Source organism: Lepidochelys olivacea (genome assembly GCF_965140295.1).
Source record: "Lepidochelys olivacea isolate rLepOli2 genome assembly, chromosome: 5".
Classification (NCBI taxonomy): Eukaryota; Metazoa; Chordata; order Testudines; family Cheloniidae; genus Lepidochelys; species Lepidochelys olivacea.
Genome location: NC_140415.1, coordinates 126,041,763 through 126,064,748, shown reverse-complemented (window position 1 = coordinate 126,064,748; position 22,986 = coordinate 126,041,763). Strand labels below are relative to the sequence as shown.

Genomic DNA, 22,986 nt, shown 5'->3' with positions numbered 1-22,986 from the left:
TAAAGCTGCTTTATTCAGCATTTTTCTTCCATATCCGCCCTGTTTGGCCTTGCTTAGTTTCAGGCAGTCTGACTCTGCAACATATTGTTGCAGATCCTCAGCATAACTGCTGTGTGTGCCTCCAGGCGGGGGGGCCAAGGACACTTGGGCCTAGTACACAGAGCTGCTGCAAGTGCCTCTGGGCGGGAGGGGGGGACCAAGGACACCTGGGCCTAGTGCGAGGGGGCTTCATCGACACTCGTGGTCTTCCATCCCCTCGAGTTACCTAGTGGCCATGCCCCAGTGTCCCCAACAGGCCTATCCCTGATATTTCAGAGGAAGGAACAAACAACTAACCCATAATGTACCTACTGGACTGTACAATCCTTTGTAGTGGTGGGAAATTCCTTTTGAACCCCCCGGCCGATCAGTGCATGCTCCGGACTCTGAAGCGATCGAACTGGGATCCCGTGTAACTTTATGACTTAGTTTCTGCATCTGACAATGTTATTCTTGGAGATAAACAGCTGATCCTTTCCTAAAACAGGCTAGACCAGTCGCTCCATGGAGTGCTGGCCAGGGTGCAATTCTCAGGTTGATGAAACTGCAGTGTCCAACAGCACTTCCATTGATCCTTCTGGAGCCGGGTGTCACGCCCTTCCAGCCACCCCTTTGGCGGGCGAATCGCTTTAATTTAGTATGAACCAGGGATGCACCTTCAGGAGCTTTCCCTCTCGCTGCTGCTCGGGAGGGAACCTCTGACAAGAGAAAAGAGAAGTTGGATGGAAGGTCCCACGTGTGCTTTGCCACTCCGTGAAGCGCCCCAAAATGGCTCTTCCAGGTTAACTACCTGCCGGGGGAGGCTGCTCCCGTCTAGCCACGCCCGCCCCTGCCCTGCCCCGGGGGAGGAGCCCGTGATCGGAGCGTGCAGCCAACGATCCAGACAGAGGCAAAGGCCTCGCCGCTCCCGGCCACGCAAAGCACCCGCCGGCTGCTCCCGGGCTCCGCCGGGCAGACAGGCCGGAGCGAGCCGCGCGCAGGCGGGGAAGGAGGCCGGCAGCCCAGGCGGAGAGAGGACGCGGGGGGCCGCTGGGGCAGCCAGGCGAGGGTTCAGGGGAGTCGGGGCGGCCCCCGCGTTCCGCTCGGCCGGCTGCGGGGCTGATGCAGGCGTTTGTCACCCGGCGGATCCCCCGCGAGGGGCTGGCGGCCCTGAGCCAGGCCGGCGTGTAAGACGGGGCGCGGGGTCTGCCGGCGGCGGCGGGGCCGGGGCCCCCCGGGCGGGGTCTGCCGGCGGCGGCGGGGCCGGGGCCCCCCGGGCGGGGTCTGCCGGCGGCGGCGGGGCCGGGGCCCCCCGGGCGGGGTCTGCCGGCGGCGGCGGGGCCGGGGCCCCCCGGGCGGGGTCTGCCGGCGGCGGCGGGGCCGGCGGGCCGCTGGGCCCGTCGCGGCAGGCGGGTGCCGTGGCCAGTGGGGCTCTGCGGGGGGCGGGGGCTGCCCGACTCGGGGCTCGATCCTGAGCGGTGCTGAGCAGCCCCGGCCCTGCTGGGAGGCCCGGGCAGCGCCTCGGAGGGGTGGCAGCCTGGGCACCCAGGATTAGCCGCTGCTTCTGGAAAGGCAGGCCCCATGTCCGCGTCCCGGGGGCTGAGGAGTCCGTCACCAGCGCCTGTGACGGGCGCACAGCCCCCCTGAAATGCGCTGGGGTCCTCTTCCGATTGCTGCCACCGACAGCCAGGGGCCTTGTCAAATGGTCCTTGTTGCGGTGTTATCCGCTCTGCGTGTGGCCATGGTGCCCCGCAGTGCCCGCCATGGCCCCTTGCGCTGGGCGCTGTACAAACACCGAACAGAGACGCCCCTGCCCCCAGGAGCTGCCAGCCTGAGAATAAGAACCTTCAGCTGCTGCTCTAGAGAGAAGGACCCAGAAGGGAAATTAAGGTTTTTGGGTCCAGATGTAGTCGCTGAGTTCGTCACTTGTCACTCTGTAAGTGGACCTGGAGCCCTAGTAAAAAGACAAGAGACCCAGCCCTGAAGAGTTCACAGCCTGTTTCAGACAGCGAGATACACAGTGTGATTATCTAGGGTGGGCGCCGGTGTGTTCCGTGTCCCAGAGGGCGAGGGCAGGTGTTTACAGTGCGGATTGTTGTGGTGGCAGTTCCGTCCCTTTCTGACCCTTTCCATGACCAACTCGGATGATCAGAGGCGTTTATAGAAGGGTGGTAATTTCCTTTTTTCTTGTAAATGACCCGTCAGAGGCTGAGGCCTGGGGGACAGAGAGCTAGTGTTTATTTACAAGGAAAGAAACAAACTGCTGTGCCCTTCTTGTGTTAGGCACTTCTGAAAATGTCCTTTGAAGCCTCTGAGTCCCACTGACTTTCGATAAGATTTGGGCTCCTAAATCACTTAGGTGTATAACTATCTCTGTGGATCTGGGGGGTCTAACTCCCCTTGATTTTGGGATATATGGCACTTTTGAAAAATGTGCCCAGAATCCTTTTTTCCCCCTTCCTGTGACTTGAAAAGACTTTGCTTTAAAAAAAAAAAAAAATTAAAAATGCCAAACTATTTTGTAAACAATTGATTTCTGATGCTGGTCGGTGCCTTTGATTCCAGGAAGCAAAAAGTTGAAATAACAATAACTATGCTGTGCATAGAATATAGCTAGCTAAGGTCCCAATTCCAATTGTGTAAACACTTGTGTATATCCTTAATTTTATGCACCTGGTTAATCCAGTTGACATCAGTGGAATTACTCGTGTATAAAATTAAGGCCATGCCTAGGTGTTGGTAGGATCAGGGCCTATGTTTTGCAGCAGGGAAATCAATGGGAGTTTTGCCACTGACTTCAATGGGAGCAGAAGGAGGCCTGTTATGTGTCCTCCCTCCCTCTCTCTGGCTGTGGGTTACCTGAATGTTTTAACCTTAGTTTGACATTGTACGTTATCCTCAGATCACCAGTTTAACTATCTCTGACTTTCCAGTACTTCCCAGACAAAACATTCAGAAACAAAACCTGCGTCTTGTATTGAAAGTTGTTTTCCTAACTACAGCTGACCCCCCTCCCCCTTCATTATTTTGTCTATGCAAAGCCAAAGAGCAAACGGTGCCTTAAAAGAATTAACCTCCGCCACCCCCAGCTCTGCTGTGGCTGCCATTGGATTACGCTTCTCCTGGCGCATAGGTTCCGACAGCTCAGCGTCGTTTCGTGCATTGAATGTGCTAAAATGAGTTACGTTGTGTTTTGTGCCTGTTTTTGTTCTTTAAGAAAACAAGCAACTTTCACATATGACAAAATATCAGTTACTGGGGTTACGGAAATGCAGTGACCCCTGGGGTGCCCCGCCCCCCCCGCTAGTGCCTGGGCAGTAAGTGGTTGTGTGGTGTCTTCGTTTAAATTGCCTGCAGCATTCTAGGCCTTCTGTAAAATTGTAGGCCCCCATGCTGATTTGCAGAAGTGTGTTCGCAGAGCACTGTTGGGGCACCGAGGGCAGTAAAATGAAAAGAGCAAATCGACCAGCATCCAAAACAAGGCCTTCAGAAAGGAGTGGGCAGTTAGGTTTGTGTGATTAAGGGGTTGGCTAGGGATGCAGACTGCCCTATGTGACCTTGGAAAAATCATTTAGTCTGTCTGTGCCTCAGTTTTCCCATCTGTAAAATGGCAATGACAATACTTCCCTGCCTCATGGGGGTGCTGTGGAGATAAATTCATTGTTGATTAGGAGGTGCTCGGATATTCCAGTGATGGGAGAGCCATATAAGAACCTAGAGAGGCAAGTGCCATCCAGGGAAAGTTTCATTTGCTATTTAAAACTGGAAGGATGAAGTGGGGCAAAGGTTAAGGGAAAGCCAGTTCTGCATCCCAGGACTCTCCACAGTAAGGGCTGCTGATGCAGTCCAGCTGGGGGGATCCCTGAAAGATGGGTCACTTCTGAGCACAGATACCGTCCAGGCTGAGGCTCAAGGGGAAGTTCTTGACCTGCCCTAATGTCTGTACCATTTGGAGCTTTAAAAACCAAGGTTTCCACGTTAGACAGCCTGTGTAAAGAACACCAGACCAGTATGCAGTGATCCCAGCTGATGCGGGCTTGAGGCAAGGTTTGACCAAGCTGAAAGTGATGCCAGAGCTCAGAAGGTGTTCCAAGCGAGCAGCGTGCATGTGTTGTCAGGTCATTGCAAGACTAATGTTTTTTGCTCTATGTCTGAAGAGATCCCGCCACTATTCTTCCTCCTTCCGCCGCTGCAGTTATTGAAAGAAGGTGCCGGACCTTTCATGTGCCGGTTCACAGGTGGCTTGCGTGCGCTACACAGGACACCATGTGGCTGTATTTTAGCAACTGTGTGCCACCATCCTGGATGTGAAAGGGCAATCCACAAGGGAGGAAAAGAGGGAATCCTAATCTCCCTGCCTAAAATAAGAGTGTGTTCCTCACTCCATTTTGTTGCTTTCCCTTGGCAAAACAGTACGGATACCTGGGGCAGTACGGAGTGCTGGCTTGAAGGGGGCCTCTTTCTCTTGCTTTAATGTGATTGTGACTTTCCTGTATCCTTGTAGCTGCAGCATCCAGCAATGGGATTCGGACGAACCTATCCCGCGGTCAGAATTGCTGGCGGGGGTGGCTGGGAAGCATGGACTGCTCTGTGTCTTGTCTGACCAGATAGACAAAGAGGTCCTGGATGCAGCAGGTGGGTATGGGCGGCGGCTCTCTTGTGAATGGCTCTAGCTGATCCTTTGTCATTGAAGAAAGAGAGGACATACAGAATTGTGTCCGTGCTGCCTGGATCTCAGTCCCGGTGTCTCGCCCTCACAGCCCTGAGAAGCGGATTGGCTGAGCCTTCCTTTGCTGCCATGCATTAATATGAATCTTCCACTTCAATTCCACCTCACACTGTGTCCCTCCATCACGGCGGCACAGAGTTGTAAGACATGAAGAGATGTGTCTAGCTCCCTGATGTCCGCTGGCCAGAAATTCAGGGTCCAGTGAACCTCACTAGCCAGAATTCACTGTCAGTCCCTTTTGGGTGTGTGTTTTTTCCCTGCAAAAAGAAACTTCTCTGCCTAGGGTAGAGTTCCCCAGAAAATGACCACTAAAGAATGACTTGTTCCCATCCCAGCCAAGGAGAAGAAGCTAGGAATATAGACACAGCATCTTTAAAGAGACTTTTCCTTAGCTAACGGAACACTGTCAACTTTCTTTGATGTTTTTGGCATTTAAAAAAAATCCTATTTCTGGCAAATCCTCCTGATTTTGGTTTCAATTCTTTAAAGGGATTTTCTGCTTCCCTTCCCAGTTAATGTTTACAAGGTGTCTTGTAAAAAAATCTGTTCTCATCCAACAGAAGTTATGAGCTTGATGCAGAAATAACTGGGTGACGTTCCCTGGCCTGTGTTAACAGGAGATCAGATCAAATGGCCATAAAGGTCACTCTGGCCTAACTCTGTGAATCTCAGTGAAGGAGGAAACTGACCAGCTGTGAGGGGGAAACCATGAAACTGACTAGACACAAAGCACTGTCAAATGTCCAGAGTCAGCTGCCTGAGAAAGTAGTATTGACCTCCTTCAGTTTCAGCCCTGTTAGGTGTTTCTGGTCCTTAGAGTAGATTCCGAAGATTCAGACAATTACAAACCAGTAATTGTAAGACATTTTTATCCTTTAATTTTTCCCTTGTTCTGTTGTTGTGTTTCGGTCTTTTTAAGCTCTGTAGGTTTTGAGAGTTCTGTCTTCATGTTTTGCAGGGTCCAACCTTAAAACAATCAGCACGCTGTCTGTGGGTGTTGACCATCTGGCTCTAGAAGAAATTAAAAAGCGGTATTGTTTGCTCCTTTGTGTGCTCACTCGTAACCATGGAATGCATTTTCTTCTGCTATTTTCTATGTCCCCTGCCGTTCTCTTGGGTGAAAGAAATGGCGAACTGTTAATTGAGAGAAACCAATTGGAACAGAGGATGGGTCGGCTTGGGGGTAAGGCATTGCACTGGGACTCGGGAAATGTTGGTTCAGCTCCCAGCTTTGGGAAAGCCACTTAGGGCCAAATCCTTGAAGGTATGTCTGTTCCTAACTCCCATTGATTTCAGTGGAACCTAAATACCTTTGAGGATCTGAGCATAAGGACCAGATTTTTAAAGGATCCCATTTGGCACCTGTCTACATCTTTACGCACCTAGATAGCTTTTAAAACGTGACCCTCAGTCTCTCTGGGCCTCAGTTCCCCATCTGTACTGCCTGAGCTCCCAGCGGGGTTGTGAGGGTCAGTGATTGATTAATTATGGTTTGGTTGATGCTCCGAAAAGATGGTGATATAAGAACACGTGTAGAAAAAATGCCCAGCAGAATGCAGTGTAAAACAAACAGGATTTCATCCAAATGTAAACAAACGAGCATTTCATGTGTTAACACTTGAGGACTGAAATGCTGTGTTTAAATTGCAGTGGAATCCGTGTGGGATACACCCCGGACATCCTGACCGATGCCACGGCTGAGCTCTCGGTAGCTTTGCTCTTAGCTACGTGTCGCAGGCTGCCGGAGTCAGTGGAGGAAGTGAAGAAGTGAGTATTTACAATTTAGGACTGGCTTCTGAGCTGTGTGATGTCAGTGTGAGTCTGGAGTAACTCCATAGACTGTGTGCTTGATCAATCCTGGACCCAAATACACCAAAGTAAAGGCAGTCCCTGCCTTGAGAAGTTTAAATGGATGCAGTTACAGTTACTCTGGATTTGCACTGGACTAGCTGAGATCAACATCGTTCTATGAGCCCAGTGAGTTAAATGCAATTATCTTGCACCTTAACAAAGAGGCGGTTTTAAGTCCGAAATCTAAGGCATAACTCTGTGTGCTTGAGCAGTGATCCAGCTAGAGCGTGTGTAGCAGTATAAAGGGGCCTTAAAGGAGGTGAAAATGGCCCCCTGAAGAGCCCCCTAGATTGTGCATGGGGCCTCCCCGGCCAGAAGAGAGCAGCTAGAAGCGCCCTGCACTGGACCTGCTCCCAGTGTGGGAAGGACGTTGTGGGTATGGCCAGAGTTCACTGCACAAAGGCTGTACCCAGGGGTTGTGGAGAGTTAAACAAAAGTTAGATCAGTCTTGAGGCTGCTCTAATTAATGCTAAGGTGACTTAAAGCAGGAACATTATAGACCCTGTCGCTGCATGTTCGCACCATTCATACCTGTTTCTAGGGTGCTAAATCATTTCTACCAGTATGTGACACATAGGTTGTGAAGTATTTGTGCCATTTGTAATTTGTTGGGTCCATATCCAGACTCCAAGCCAACCTGGAAAATGGAATCGGTCTAACATCTGTTTGTATTTCACTTCCTTTTGTAGTGGTGGTTGGACAACATGGAAGCCTCTGTGGATGTGTGGATACGGGCTGTCCGGTAGCACTGTAGGAATCATAGGGCTGGGAAGAATAGGTGAGTGTATTCTTTTGTGTAGATATATACTAGTATTTATCTCCCAATAATGTGAGCACTGTTGACTGACATAGCAACGCGCGTGTGTGTGTAAGATATAATTTTCCAAAAGAAGACACTTCATTGCACACACTTCTCCCTCTGGGGAGAGGATGAGACAACAGATACAGACCAGCTGTCGTTACTTAATGCACTCATGGAAGGCGCTCAGTTACTGTGGTGATGAGCACAGTACAACTACCTGTATAGAATAGAATGATTGATTAAAATAACGAACTCAGTGATCAGTAAGCTGATGTTTAGATCTCCAGTGTGTACTGTCTGTAGCTTTAATATTTTACTCAATTTTATCACCGCCAGAAACTTTCTTCTCTCTGCCTCTGTTTTCTGTGTGCATGTGAACTTGTGTCCAGCCCCCTTTCCTGCAGGGAACAACCCATGACTCAAGTGTTCTCTTTCTTGTTATTCATAGAATTCGATGAATCCTGGGTGTAGCTTTCAGCCCCTGTGTTCACACAGGCTTTTGCTGAGCAGACATTTATGCTCTCACCCATTAGGTGGGGAGTTCACAAGTTACTTCATTCTTTGGTTATGGTAACAATTTTGTGTTTAACTTTGCCCCGTGGTAGCGGTGCTGAGCACATTCACAGAAACTGCAAAATAAATAAAGAGAACTGTAAAGGACAAAAGATTCTGAGGACATTCAAACCAGTGGCTGATGGGACACTCCCCCATTCACCTGCCCCCCCGCCAGGAGCCCGAGGCTGACTAAGCAGGAATGCATCTCTCCATCCTACCAGTTAGCGTGCGATTGCAATCAGGCTTAGACCTTAATTTGTAAAACATGCACATATTTCCACCTTATCAGACTCCTAAAGCAAACTGGACTTTCTCTTGCTTTATTTCAGTTAAACAAATATCCCAGACAAAGTCCATGATGTACGGGAGTGCTGGCTTGTCTATTAGCTTGTTGAGTTGGTCAATGTTCGTTTTTTTTTGTTTGTTTTTGTTTTTAATCTCCCTTAAATTTTCTCTCCAAAATGTCACTTCAGATTTAATGTCCCATCATTCCCTTTGCTGCAGCCGCCCTACCAATCAAAAATTCCTTCACTTCCCACGGAGTGAATGAGAGCATGTTCCCTCCATAATGAATGGGAAACCTCAGTGACAATCCTAGCTGGGGAAGTTACAGTAATCTCTTAATGAAAGTGGCAGGTTTCATTGCAGTTGAGTGAATAGTGGATGCATTCTGCGGCCTTGCCGAAAGATGCAGAAGCAATACACTCGGTTTTGGGCTGTCAGATTGCAGGGTTAGTGATATACCTCCTGCAGTGCATGATCTCAGTGTGCAGAGACGTGATCTTGTCTTGTTTTTAGGACAGGCAGTGGCGCGCCGTCTAAAGCCATTCGGGGTCAAGAAATTTTTGTATACAGGAAGTCGCCCAAAACCGGAGAACGCCGTGGAGTTTCAAGCCGAGTTTGGTAAGAGATCTAAATGAAGCTGGAAACACAGCTCTGGAAACAAAACTTTCTTCGTAAGTGCAGAATAACAAAGCATACAAATGAGTTGATGCAGGGAAGATCTTGTCCTTGGGTGTGGTGATTGGAAACTTGAAGGATTCCTCAAGCGCAGTGTAGCAGTGCTGAATTATTATTAAGGCCCCAAAGAGTGGCTGGTGTTTGAGTGTAGAGCACGACCACATTTCATATGTTGTTGATTGAAAGTGGTGACAATATCATGAGTGAAATCTGGACCCCACTGACTTCAGTGGGGCCAAGATTTCATCCCAGACCTCTTAGAAATAACTGGCAATTCCCAAATGAGACTCTCTTCAGATATAGTCTCGTTTATATCAAGTATTTGTTTTCCTACCTATAATAATGCACATTCTCTGTACTGTGCCTTTCTGCATGTTCAAACTCACTGATAGACTTTTTCCTGCAAAGTCCCAAGCTGTTGCCCAGCTGTGACTTGTGTTTGAAAAATAAACGGTTCCAAAAAAATCAATTTCTGTTGGGGTCAATCTTTTGGTTTGTAAATCCAGGGAACTCTACCTATTTCTCTCCTCCCTTCCTTGGGTGAAAGCTGAAAGAGTTGTCAAATCTGTCTTCAGGCCTTACAGAACTTAGAATCATAGAATATCAGGGTTGGAAGGGACCTCAGGAGGTCATCTAGTCCAACCCCCTGCTCAAAGCAGGACCAATCCCCAATTTTTGCCCCAGATCCCTAAACTTCTAAATGTTCGTTTAAAATATTATGGTAATATTTTGCTAACTAATCTGTACCACCCCTGAAATGCACAATGCAGCCACCTCTGGGGTAGAAGACGGACTTGCTAAGCATAGGTAAATTTCCTCTTTTGGTTGATGAAACCTGGTCTATTCTTTTTAAAGGTCCTTTAAAATATGGCACCTTGTTTATATGTTGTTTTTGTTTGGGTTTGGCAACCCAGTCATGGGGTGAGGTTAGCAAGGTCTTCCTGAAGCAATAGTCCCTCACTAATGACTATTTAATGGACATTGGGTAGTTCCCAAACTAGTGAAAATAAACAAGACCCTCCCTCCCCCCAGGAAACTCATTACATGTGGGGTTTTTTTGGGTTTTTTCCCCCCAGTCCCACTCGCCAAGCTAGCAGAGGAGTCAGACTTTGTGGTTGTTACCTGTTCCTTAACTCCTGACACTAAAGGAGTGTGCAACAAGGATTTCTTCAGCCGAATGAAGAAAACGTCTGTGTTTATCAACACAAGCAGGTGAAAGTCTTCACTGTCATCTTAAACAAGACTAGATTGTGGGTGCAAAAGGAAAAGCGGGTGATATTCAGGTACCTGATACACGGTGTTATGGAGGTCAAGGGATTATGCTGAAATTGCCATAGCCATGGGGGGCCAGTATTGGCTTGTGGCACCAGCTCTGAGCTTGTGCTTGCTAGCCTTGTAGCTTGGCCTGCTGCGACTATCTTTTAAATGGATATTCTATATTAATGTACACAAGAAAGTAACTTTTCTCCCCATTTGGGTGGAGTTCAGCGAACATCATGGGATTATTGCCGCTCTAAACGCTGCAAAGTGGGTGCCATTTTAGAGTCTCTCCTTCCTGGGAGGAAGTGGCTGCGGCTGTTCTCCAGGGTGGAAAAGCTTTGTGTGTGTTGGTGGTGACGCTCAAACGCCTTTCTCCCAGGAATGGGTGTGCGGGCTGTCACCAGGGAAGATAGGAGCCGCCTGGGTTTGGCCAGATGCTACGGTCCCATCTACATGGATGTTACAGCTGAGGGTTAAAACGGTGCTTAAACACACTTCAAATTATGTGCGTCCAAATGGGATTAGAATGCAATGGGCGACTACGGCAGTGGTTCTCAAACTTTTGTACTGGTGACCCCTTTCACAAAGCAAATCTCTGAGTGCGACCCCCCTTATATATTAACACTTTTTTATATATTTAACACCATTATAAATGCTGGAGGCGGAGCGGGGTTTGGGGTGGAGGCTGACAGCTCACGACCCCCCCCATATAATAACTTTGTGACACCCCCCCCGAGGGGTCCTGAGCCCCAGTTTGAGAACCCCTGGACTACAGCCAGGTTTGTACCTGAGTACAGTGACTGTTACAATAACCCGGTACAGAACATGGAGAAAACAGTTAAGCAGAACCTGATGGTTAGTGGTATGGAACAGCGGGCACAGAGTGACATACAGAGCTGAGTATTCATGCCTAAGGCCCTAATGGGGCAAACGCTCAGGCAGGTGACTCATTCCACTGAAACTGGTGGGATGACTCGAGTGTGTAAAGTTAAGCATGTGGCAGTGTTTGTATCCCATGCTTGTCTGGCTTACTCGTAACAATATCTAGCTCTTGTATAGCTTAAACTGTGTTTCTTAGGGGAGCGGTGGTGAACCAGGAAGATCTGTACCAGGCTTTGGTTAGTGGCCAGATTGCAGCTGCTGGTCTGGATGTCACAACCCCGGAGCCGCTGCCTACTGACCACCCTCTCCTTTCCCTGAAGAATTGTGGTAAGCCACCGTCTTTGCAAATAGCAGCTGTTTGCACCTTCTCTTACATTCCACTTCCTGCACTTCTAATGGGGAGGCAGTGGCTTCTAGTGGCTAGAGGTGGGGGCTCATGTAGTTCTTGCTATTCTGTTTGCCACACTGACCTGACAAGGAATTTCAGTCCTGGTGAGCTTGGCATGGTTCATGTCTAGCAAGGGTTTAATATGAGGGGCTAATTAGTCACAGGCAAGGGAAAGTCAAACCATGTGTCCTTAAGCAAGCTGCTCATAGCATTGAGCCATAGCAAGGCAGTGTGATATGAGGGGCATTGAGGAGGGAAAACCTTGTCAGCTGTGTGTGTGTTAATTAAAATGTATTTGCTCATTTGCAAACATCTCACTGACTGATCTCAGTATTCCATCAGAGAACTTAGATCCCATTTCAGCAAGGGACTTAAGCACATTGTCTAGCTTTGAGCATGAGTAGTCTCATTAACATCAATGGATTGGGACCTTAGTGCTCAGATACCGAGGTGATGAGCGTGTTATAAGTAGGGCTGTCAAGCCAATAAAAAAATTAATTGCGTGATTAAAAAAATTAATTGCGCTATTAAACAATAATAGAATACCATTTATTTAAATATTTTTGGATGTTTTCTACATTTTCAAATATACTGATTTCAGTTACAACACAGGTTTCAGAGTAGCAGCCGTGTTAGTCTGTATTCGCTAAAAGAAAAGGAGGACTTGTGGCACCTTAGAGACTAACAAATTTATTTGAGCATAAGCTTTCGTGAGCTACAGCTCACTTCATCGGATGCATTCAGTGGAAAAACCATTGAATGCATCCGATGAGGTGAGCTGTAGCTCACGAAAGCTTATGCTCAAATAAATTTGTTAGTCTCTAAGGTGCCAAAAGTATTCCTTTTCTAGTTACAACACAGAATACAAAGTGTAAAGTGCTCACTTTATATTTATTTATTACAAATATTTGCACTGTAAAAAAAAATAAATAGTATTTTTCAATTCACCTAATACAAGTACTGTAGTGCAATCTCTTTATCATGAAAGTGTAACTTACAAAGATACATTTTTTTGTTTGTTTTTGTTACATAACTGCACTGAAACAAAACTTTATAACTTTAGAGCCTACAAGTCCACTCAGGCCTACTTCTTGTTCAGCCAATTGCTAAGACACACAAGTTTGTTTACATTGACAGGAGATACTGCTGCCTGCTTATTTACAATGTCACCTGAAAGTGAGAACAGGCATTCACATGCCACTTTTGTAACCAGCATTGCAAGGTACTTACGTGCCAATTATGCTAAATGTTCATATGTCCCTTCATGCTTCGGCCACCATTCCAGAGGACAGGCTTCCGTGCTGGTGATGCTCGTTAAAAAAAATAATGCGTTAATTAAATTTGTGACTGAACTCCTTTGGGGAGAATTGTATGTCTCCTGTTCTGTTTTACCCGCATTCTGCCATATATTTCATGTTATAGCAGTCTCGGATGCTGACTCAGCACACGTTGTTTGATTTACAAACCCTGTCACTGCAGATTTGACAAAGAAGGTACCAATGTGAGATTTCTAAAAATAGCTACAGCTCTTGACTCAAGGTGTAAGAATCTGAAAAAATTCTGTCCAAAATCTGAGAGGGACGAGGTGTGGAGCATGCTTTCAGAAGTCTTAAAAGAGCAACTACAGAACCCGAACCACCAAAAAAGAAAATCAATCTTCTGCTGGTGGCATCTGACTCAGATGATGAAAATGAACATGGGTCGGTCCGCTCTGCTTTGGATCATTATCGAGCAGAACCCATCATCAGCATGGACGCATGGAATGGTGGTTGAAGCATGAAGGGACATAAGAATCTTTAGTGCCTCTGGCATGTAAATACCTTGTGACGCCAACTACAACAGTGCCATGAGAACGCCTGCTCTCACTTTCAGATGGTGACATTGTAAACAAGAAGCGGGCAGCATTATCTCCTGCACATTGTAACCAAACTTCTTTGTCTGATCGATTGGCTGAAGTAGGTCTGAGTGGACTTGCAGGCTCTAAAGCTTCACATTGTTTTATTTTTGAATGCAGTTATTTTTTTTGTACATAATTCTACATTTGTAAGTTCAACTTTCATGATAAAGAGATTGCCCTACAGTACTTGTATTAGAAGAATTGAAAAATACTATTTCTTTTGGTTTTTTTACGGTGCAAGTTCTTGTAATCAAAACTAAATGTAAAGCGAGCACTGTACACTTTGTATTCTGTGTTGTAATTCAAAATCAATATATTTGAAAATGTAGAAAACATCCAAAAATATTTAATTGTATTCTATTATTGTTACAGTTTTTTAATTTTTTTAATCGCTTGACAACCCTAATTAAAACAATTTATGGTTATAATTTGTTCCTTTATGTTATATAAAAACAACCCTTCCTAAATTCAGGAATGGGATAGCAGGGGACTTGAGTTAGTGAGCCAGGAAGACCCTTCCAGTCCTATGTTCTTGTCAAACTGTGAGATGTTAGATTGGGTTTGTTTAGTCTGGAGAAGAGAAAACTGAGAGGGAACATAAGTTTTCAAGTACATAAAAGGTTGTTACAAGGAGGAGGGACAAAAACTGTTCTCCTTAACCTCTAAGGAAAGGAGAAGAAGCAATGGGCTTAAATTGCAGCAAGGGTGGTTTAGGTTGGATGGTAGGAAAAACTTCCTAACTGTCAGGGTGGTTAAGTACTGGAATAAATTGCCTAGGGAGGTGGTGGAATCTCCATCACTGGGGATTTTTAAGAGCAGGCTTGACAAACGCCTGTCAGGGATGGTCTAGATAATACTTAGTCCTGCCTTGAGTGTAGGGGACTGGACTAGATAACCTGTCGAGGTCCCTTCCAGTTCTGTGATTCTGTGTTGGGAACAAGAGGTCATGACTTTATGCTTTCTAATATTTAGTTTTAAAGAGGTAGCTTTTATACTACATAAAGGGTACAAGATCACAAATGCTTTTCCTCTCCCCTATAAAAGTATTAAGCTTAAAATGTATTACTAATTTAATTGACAGAGCTGCTCAGATACCAAACCCATCTGGCATGTAGCTGTGACACCAACAAAAGCAAGGACATTCTGGAGTTGGCTTTTCACTCGCTCTCTTGACCAGAAACACCTTGCTCTTCTGTTCACGGGTGAAGCTACAGCCAGCGCTGCTAATAGACTATGGTTTGGGGAGATGATGTAATTCTGGAAACCTGGGGTGAAATCCTGGCTTGTTACTTGTTACAAGTACTTGTTACAGAGACGTGGCACAAGAGTGCCACCACAAAAGGAAAGTGTACGTGCTAGAGTAAACAAGCACACTGCTTTGGTGCGCAGACCAGTCTCTGAAATACGTCTTCTCTCCCCTGTATAGTGATTTTGCCTCACATTGGAAGTGCTACCTATGCCACCAGAAGCGCCATGTCTGTGCTGGCTGCTAACAACCTTCTGGCTGGCTTGAAAGAGGAAAGTATGCCAAGTGAACTCCAGCTGTGAAGAGAATCCCAAGAACATCGCTGGCTAGGCCAGGTCATACCTTAGAAATGACCGTTGTCTCTTAGCCCAGAGAAGCAGCACAGATCCTGACTTGTTCCTGCTGTAAAGTTGGTGTATGTGCCTCTCTCGTTCTGCAGGTAGAACTGATTAAACCAGGCTTGAGTAACACACAGCTGTGTGGTGGTTTTGTGGAAGCAGTATGTATATTGTGCTATTTCAAGGGAAAAACTGAATGCTTGTGGGACTCTGGAGAGCACATAACTGTATGTGGATGGAAACTCAGAGATCAAAGAAAATCACTGCCTTTCCTGCATCAGTTGGTCCTATTTTCACAAGAAGGCAACAATCCTAATCAGATGGGTGGCTTTATTCTTTATGGCTCTGATAAAGCAAAAGATTTAAACATACTTAATGTCAGATGTGACCCAATGGCCGGCATGTTACGTGACCCCCTCCATGCCTGTTCTGCAGAGGATATGGGTCTGTTATCGCTCTTAACTTGAGAGCAAAGCTCTGTAGCTCAAATTGTAGCAACTCACGATTTTAGCAATGAGGGTCCCCAGTTCAGTCTCCAGGTTGTCAGCCCAGAGGGCAGGTGTCACATCAGCGTATGTCAAATGCCTCCATGGGGGGCTACTCAGATATTCAGATCTCTGGATTAGCTAACAGGTGGCTGAACATTGGAAATTCTGAATTTCACTCTACAAACATTTCCTACTATGCAGCAACTATGAATTCTGCCTTAACTCATGTCGGCAGAATAGTTGTGAGAGGGAAAATTAGTCTCCCAGGAATGACTTTCAGCACATGGGATGGGATCTGCAGGTTTTTGGTAAGATATGGGGTTTTTTTTATTCTTCTGGCCAGAGAAGGTCTGCATATCCCTTAGAGTGGGATGTCAAATAGAAGCGTGTAGTCAGGGAGGGTATAATATAATTAACTTTATATAACTGAATATTTAGACTCTGATGCTCTGATTTACCTTGGAGAGTGTTGCAAAAAGTGGAAAGGCAGGTCCTGATCACTGCGGGGGAAAGTGCATCCCTGCCTATGGCTCAGAGATCCCTTCTAGAGAAGAAACTGGAACTAGGTCTCATAATGGGTGACCCAGGGCTCTGACTATTGAGTCAAAGGACTGGGTGAAGATTCCATTCCCCCGTCTCTATCTTCTGTCTGCCCAACCAATCTGCCTGGATGTTCAACTCCACATTAATATAGGGAGCTTAAAGGGACAGAAGGTTGTTTTCTGCCCATTAATGTAGGAAGTTGGATTCCTGTAGGATGCCTGTGGATCTGGTGCATCCTCGTTTGCTGACAGAAGCTTCTGCCGCTGTGGTGTCAGACATCACTAGAACATCTCAGTTGTTCAGCTCTGTGGTTAGCACTATTTAAAGGCATTCCTGATTGTTTGAGGCCATTTGATACTGTGTTGAAGCTCCTTGTCCATTCATGATCCTTAGATGGATTTGTTCCCTGAATGGGCTCCCCATGCTTTGAGACTGGCATTGGTTGTCACCACAGTTCTCTCCGGCTCTGCCACCGTGTGGTCTGCCACGTAGCTGATTTGCAGCCACCAGGATAGAGATTTGAATACTGCTTTGGGCAATGAGATTCAGGTAGATAGAGTTGATGGGTCCTCTGCATCCAGAGAAATCAGGAACTATTGCAGGACATCTGTGGAGGATACCATCATATCGAGGGATGATATTAACCTTGTAATAAAGTTCAGTGATTGCTGACTTGGGGGATAGTATCTATCATCCTGCATATCCTGTCTGTTGTTAGAAAAACTTAGTGTAGCTCAGTATCTCTCATGACTTCCAAGTGTAATTTGGGCTGTACTGGACTCAATTGGCTGTCTGTATGGTGGATAATGAAGCCAGGCTGCTCAAGAACTTCGGCTCTGCAGAAAATTGTCTCTTGCACTCATTCCAAGGAGTGGGACCTGATCAGAAGACCATACAGGAAACGATATGCGTGCACCCTCCTCTCTGAGAGGCTGGGATAACTAGCATGTGGGTAAATAGTCTGGGGGTGGTTGCAAGGTAATCTATAGCCATCTTCACGCAGCTGTGTTTCATCTAGTTGGGGGAAGCTCAGGAGATCAAGAACCTAGGTTTGGGACTCGCCTGTGACTCTAATGCATAACCCAGGCAGACTCCATCCAGGACTCATTTGTCTGACATGGTGTGGATGCAACCAGCTGCAGATTCTTGTTGCCTGTGAGTGACCATGTAATGGGGTCAGCCCCAGGTCATGCTTGATTAAAAATTGGGTTTTTCCAGAATGATCATGACTGCCCCTTGTGCCCCTGGACCTGTTCCATCTGCCAAGGGCTGGTTGGGTGTCCCTCCACAGATGCTTAGCAGAGCAGGAACAAAAGGAGTAATGTGATCTGTAATAAATAAGGCCTACATTCTCTTTTCGAGGACCTGGATGTCAGGAAAGTCGTCATTGATTTATTTAGAGGATCCTGCTGTGGATTTGTCAAGAGGCTCACTGAATAGCCTTGGCCAGCATCTGTCTGCCATGAGCATCAGCCTTTTCCGTGACCTTAGCCATAAGTGATTACATGAAGCAGGGTCACAGCCCGTTGTCCTCACAGTGAATCTGAGGCTGTCACACAGGTGCCTGCTACAGAGGCTGCTGCTATGCAAGCTCTCTCAGAATGGCTCCCACACAGAAGTATTTTCTGATCTTGAAAGAGAATCAGTCCATGCCAGGATGGCTCAAGTAGAAGAGATGGAGGCTGTGGATACCTAGAGGGTGTCAGAGGAAGCTTCAGAATTCCTCCTTAAGCAATCTGTCTTCCTCTCTGTCTGGTCTTGAGGAAGAAATCACCCTTAACTGGGATCATCCTGTCTTTGACAAGGGATGACAGGGCTGTATCCACATTTGGTAGAGTAACTAGATCTGGATTGGATCTATGAACGTGATACTGCATCTTGGCCAGCCTCTGAGCTCTTGCTGGGTTTTGCATTCAGCCCTAATTACATCTTCCAGTGTTGCATGTAGAGGGAGATAGGTTTGAGATGTTGAACTGAGAGAAAGTATTTGAGTGGTTTCACTCCCTTTTCTGTCTAGATCTATTCTATGTATTCATCTCATCTTTTGATGCCTCCTCCTTTTGAGGTTCTTCCAGTGGTTGTTCAGTGCCTGACAGTACTTGCCAGGATGGAAACAAAACACTCCTCTTGAAACAACTTGTTTTGAGGTTCCTCCTCTGGGGGCTTTAGCTCAGATTTAGAAAATTGTCCTTCCCAGGAATGAGAAGCTACAGAGTCCTTTCTTGATCTCTTTGTCTTCCTGCTCTTTTTTTGCAGCCTTTTGTGTGTGGGGCTTTCTCTCCCCCTGAAAATGGAAAAGGAAGTGGAATAGTCCCTCCATCTCTTGTTGCCTAGCAAACAGGAGCAAGTCTGAGAAATTGAGTCCATCAGAAAGGGTTTGGAACCTCAAACAGTAATCTATAAGCACACTTAAAATTGCTACATATCAAGGAATCAGTGGTGCGGGATAAGTAGAGCCATGGAGTAGAGTATTAACTCTAAGGGAATCTGATATTTTTATGCTCTGCTAGCCTCAGCTCCTGGTTGAAACATATTCAGCAGTTGGCAAATCTCACTGCTTAATTAGATCATAACCCTGGTCTACACTTCGAGTTTAGGTCGAATTTAGCAGCGTTAGGTCTATTTAACCCTGCACCTGTCCACATGATGAAGCCATTTTGGTTGACTTAAAGGGCTCTTAAAATCGATTTTTGTACTCCCCCCCGACAAGGGTGTTAGAGCTAAAATTGACATTGCTGGGTCGAATTTGGGGTAGTGTGGATGCAATTTGATGGTATTGGCCTCTGGAAGCTATCCCAGAGTGCTCCACTTTCAACTCAGATGCACTGGTCAGGTACACAGGAAAAGCCCTGAGAGCTTTTGAATTTCATTTCCTGTTTGGCCAGCAGGGCGAGCTCATCAGTGCAGGTGACCATGCAGTCCCAGAATCACAAAAGAGCTCCAGCATGGACCAAACAGGAGGAACTGGATCTGATCGCTGTAGGGGCAGATGAATCCGTGCTATCAGAACTCCGTTCCAAAAGACGTAATGCCAGTATATATGCCAAGATCTCCAAGGGCAAATGTGAGGTGTTTACAATGCTCACAACCGCAGCGGTGATCTGAATGGGCTCCCGCTTGCAGTGCTATGGCATATGCGTGGGCAATCTAGGAAAAAGGGCGAGGAATGATTGTCTGCCGTTGCTCTCATGGATGGAGGGAGTGGTCACTGATGACATGTACCCAAAACCACCAGCAGCTACCTTGTCCGTTACCTCAATTTTTTGTAATTAAGAAAGAAAGAATGCATGGTTTCAAAACAATAGTTACTTTATTTTGAAGAGGGGAGGGTGATTGGTTTACAGGGAGTTAAAATCAACAAAGGGGTGGGTTTGCATCAAGGAGAAAGAAACACACACAACTGTCATGCTGTAGCCTGGCCAGTCATGAAACTGGTTTTTAAAGTCTGTGATGCGCAGCGTGCCTTGCTGTGCGCTTCAAATCGCTGTCTGGCTGCTCAAAATTGGATGCCAGGCAATTTGCCTCAACCTCCCACCCTGCTATAAACATCTTCCCCCTTACTCTCACAGATATTATGTAGCACACAGCAAGCAGCAATAACAATCAGAATGTTGGTTGCACTGAGGTCTGACCAACAGCGCCAGCGAGCTTTTAAATGTCCAAAGGCACATTCTACCACCATTCTGCACTTGCTCAGCCTATAGCTGAACTGCTCCTTACTACTGTCCAGGCTTCATGAGCCATCGAAGCAAGGGGTAGGGAGGGGTAGGTGCTGCCAGCTGGGAGAGCAGCCTGAGGCAGAAGCCTCCAGCTCGCAAGAGATCAGGATAGCAGAGTTGCAGCGGAAGCGGTGGAGCAAGCAAAACACCATTGATGAGGACGGCTAGCAGTGCTATGGCATCTGCACATACAGGCAATCCAGGAAGTTTTTGGAAAATGTAGGGGACAATTTCCTGGTGCAAGTGCTGGAGGAACCAACTAGGGGCAGAGCTCTTCTTGACCTGCTGCTCACAAACCAGGAAGAATTAGTAGGGGAAGCAAAAGTGGATGGGAACCTGGGAGGTAGTGACCATGAAATGGTCGAGTTCAGGATCCTAACACAAGGAAGAAAGGAGAGCAGCGGAATACAGACCCTGGACTTCAGAAAAGCAGACTTTGACTCCCTCAGGGAACTGATAGGCAAGATCCCCTGGGAGAACAACATGAGGGGGAAAGGAGTCCAGGAGAGCTGGCTGTATTTTAAAGAATCCTTATTGAGCTTATAGGGACAAACCATCCCGATGAGTAGAAAGAATAGTAAATATGGCAGGCAACCAGCTTGGCTTAACAGTGAAATCCTTGCTGCTCTTAAATACAAAAAAGAAGCTTACAAGAAGTGGAAGATTGGACAAATGACCAGGGATGAGTATAAAAATATTGCTCGGGCTTGCAGGAGTGAAATCAGGAAGGCCAAATCACACCTGGAGATGCAGCAAGCAAGAGATGTTAAGAGTAACGAGAAGGGTTTCTTCAGGTATGTTAGCAACAAGAAGAAACTCAAGGAAAGTGTGGGCCCCTTACTGAATGAGGGAGGCAACCTAGTGACAGAGGATGTGGAAAAAGCTAATGTACTCAATGCTTTTTTTGCCTCTGTCTTCACAAACAAGGTCAGCTCCCAGACTACTGCACTGGGCAGCACAGAATGGGGAGAAGGTGACCAGCCCTCTGTGGAGAAAAAGTGGTTCAGGACTATTTAGAAAAGCTGGACAAGCACAAGTCCATGGGGCCGGATGCATTGCATCCGAGAGTGCTAAAGGAGTTGACAGATGTGATTGCAGAGCCATTGGCCATTATCTTTGAAAACTCATGGCGATCGGGGGAGGTCCCAGATAGAAAAAAGCTAATGTAGTGCCCATCTTTAAAAAAGGGAAGGAGGAAGATCCTGGCAACTACAGGCCAGTCAGCCTCACCTCAGTCCCTGGAAAAATCATGGAGCAGGTCCTCAAGGAATCAATTCTGAAGCACTTAGAGGAGAGGAAAGTGATCAGGAACAGTCAGCATGGATTCACCAAGGGCAAGTCATGCCTGACTATTCTAATTGCCTTCTATGATGAGATAACTGGCTCTGTGGATGAAGGGAAAGCAGTGGACGTGTTGTTCCTTGACTTTAGCAAAGCTTTTGACACGGTCTCCCACAGTATTCTTGCCAGCAAGTTAAAGAAGTATGGGCTGGATGAATGGACTATAAGGTGGATAGAAAGCTGGCCAGATTGTCAGGCTCAGCGGGTAGTGATCAATGGCTCCATGTCTAGTTGTCAGTCGGTATCAAGTGGTGTGCCCCAGGGGTCGGTCCTGGGGCTGGTTTTGTTCAATATCTTCATAAATGACCTGGAGGATGGTATGGATTGCACCCTCAGCAAGTTTGCAGATGACACTAAACTAGGAGGAGTGGTAGATACGCTGGGGGATAGGGATAGAATACAGAGGGCCCTAGACAAATTGGAGGATTGGGCCAAAAGAAATCTGATGAGGTTCAACAAGGACAAGTGCAGAGGCCTGCACTTAGGATGGAAGAATCCAATGCACCGCTACAGACTAGGGACCGAATGGCTCGGCAGTAGTCCTTCAGAAAAGGACCTAGGGGTTACAGTGGACGAGAAGTTGGATATGAGTCAACAGTGTGCCCTTGTTGCCAAGAAGGCCAATGGCATTTTGGGATGTATAAGTAGGGGCATTGCCAGCAGATCGAGGGACGTGATCGTTCCCCTCTATTTGACATTGGTGAGGCCTCATCTGGAGTACTGTGTCCAGTTTTGGGCCCCACACTACAAGAAGGATGTGGAAAAATTGGAAAGAGTCCAGCGGAGGGCAACAAAAATTATTAGGGGACTGGAACACATGACTTATGAGGAGAGGCTGAGGGAACTGGGGATGTTTAGGCTGTGGAAGAGAAGAATGAGGGGGAATTTGATAGCTGCTTTCAACTACCTGAAAGGGGATTCCAAAGAGGATGGCTCTAGCCTGTTCTCAGTGGTAGCTGATGACAGAACAAGGAGTAACGGTCTCAAGTTGCAGTGGGGGAGATTTAGGTTGGATATTAGGAAAAACTTTTTCACTATGAGGGTGGTGAAACACTGGAATGCAGTTACCTAGGGAGGTGGTGGAATGTCCTTCCCTAGAAGTTTTTAAGGTCAAGCTTGACAAAGCCCTCGCTGGGCTCATTTAGTCAGGGATTGGTCCTGCTTTGAGCAGGGGGTTGGACTAGATGACCTCCTGAGGTCCCTTCCAACCCTGATGTTCTATGATTCTATTCCATGCACAGTGAACCCAGGAAAAAACCTGCAAAACGATTGTCTGCTGTTGCTTTCACAGAGGGAGGGGCGACTGATGACATACCCAAAACCACCAGGGACAATGTTTTTGCCCCATCGGGCATTGAGATCTCAACCCAGAATTCCAAAAGGCAGCGGAGACTGCAGGAACTGTGGGATAGCTACTCACAGTGCAGCGCTCTGAAAGTCGACGCTAGCCACGGTACTGTGGATGCACTCCGCCAGCTTAATATGCTTTGACTATACAATTGACTATATACAACACACTTGACTATATATAATTGCTTCTGAAAAATTGACTTCTATAAAATTGACCTAATTTTGTAGTGTAGACAGGCATCTGGTCATCCCAGGGGCAGCTGATCAAATAAGAAGTGGGTGTATCACAGCCATTGCCATTAAATGGCCAAGGATTTCTTGGTGTTTAAACCACCATCACCTGCACTATCACCCTGGTGTGGAGTGCATAGAGACACCATTGGCTTGTTTGTTTTGTGCTTAAGCCAAGTTTGCATTATAAGCAATTGACACTGGCAGATAGATCTAAATGTATGACTTTCTCTTGGTATCACTATAGAGAAGCTACAGGCAGATAAACCAAGTGACAAACAATGGTGTTATGTATGTTTAGACAGATAACTCAACAAACGTGTTCTAACTTGTCAAACTTTTCCAGCAGCTAACCTAGCATCAGTCGTTCTAAGACTTTTTTCCATGA

General features: G+C 46.7%; 1 protein-coding gene across 2 annotated transcripts; it reads left to right on the top strand.

Moving 5' to 3' along the window:
• The first annotated feature begins 746 nt into the window (after positions 1-746).
• LOC311520433 (glyoxylate reductase/hydroxypyruvate reductase-like) lies at positions 747-15,058 on the top strand. 2 transcript variants are annotated; one of them, XM_084627876.1, is made up of 9 exons: positions 747-820; positions 4,523-4,653; positions 5,706-5,778; positions 6,398-6,514; positions 7,288-7,376; positions 8,754-8,858; positions 9,992-10,127; positions 11,254-11,384; positions 14,769-15,058. In XM_084627876.1, exons 1-9 carry the CDS (start codon positions 762-764, stop codon positions 14,888-14,890), a joined length of 963 nt encoding a protein of 320 aa, XP_084484002.1. In that variant the 5' UTR covers positions 747-761; the 3' UTR covers positions 14,891-15,058. The 2 variants fall into 2 exon arrangements, with proteins under 2 accessions (XP_084484002.1, XP_084484003.1); XM_084627877.1 differs by lacking the exon at positions 747-820 and adding an exon at positions 908-1,205.
• The last annotated feature ends 7,928 nt before the right edge of the window (positions 15,059-22,986 follow it).